General features: G+C 47.3%; 1 protein-coding gene across 1 annotated transcript in view; it reads left to right on the plus strand.

Annotated features, from left to right (window-relative positions):
* Nucleotides 1-150, plus strand: part of LOC119589361 (neprilysin-1-like) — a 9,049-nt gene extending 8,899 nt beyond the window's left edge. The window contains exon 5 of the mRNA XM_037937978.1: nucleotides 68-150. Coding sequence (XP_037793906.1) covers nucleotides 68-150 — 83 coding nt within the window. The remainder of the gene's footprint in view (nucleotides 1-67) is intronic.
* The last annotated feature ends 70 nt before the right edge of the window (nucleotides 151-220 follow it).

Below are 220 nucleotides of genomic sequence, written 5' to 3' on the forward strand. Positions count from 1 at the left end.
CATTCTCTTTTCATTTCCTTTGTTCCCGGCATTTTCTGCACTCACTTTCACTGCATGCTCTTTTAAGTCCGTCATTACACCCCCGATCTTCACGATTCTCTTATACACAAGGAGGCTCTGCCACTCCACCTGACCGTCTCAGACTTTTAAGCTCTCGGCCTGCTCTAAGAAGCGAAAACAAAGGCTTCTGTTCTTTGCGAGGAGAGGCATGGTCTGCTAT

The sequence above is a fragment of the Penaeus monodon genome, chromosome 25 (assembly GCF_015228065.2).
Source record: "Penaeus monodon isolate SGIC_2016 chromosome 25, NSTDA_Pmon_1, whole genome shotgun sequence".
In the NCBI taxonomy this organism is placed as follows: Eukaryota; Metazoa; Arthropoda; class Malacostraca; order Decapoda; family Penaeidae; genus Penaeus; species Penaeus monodon.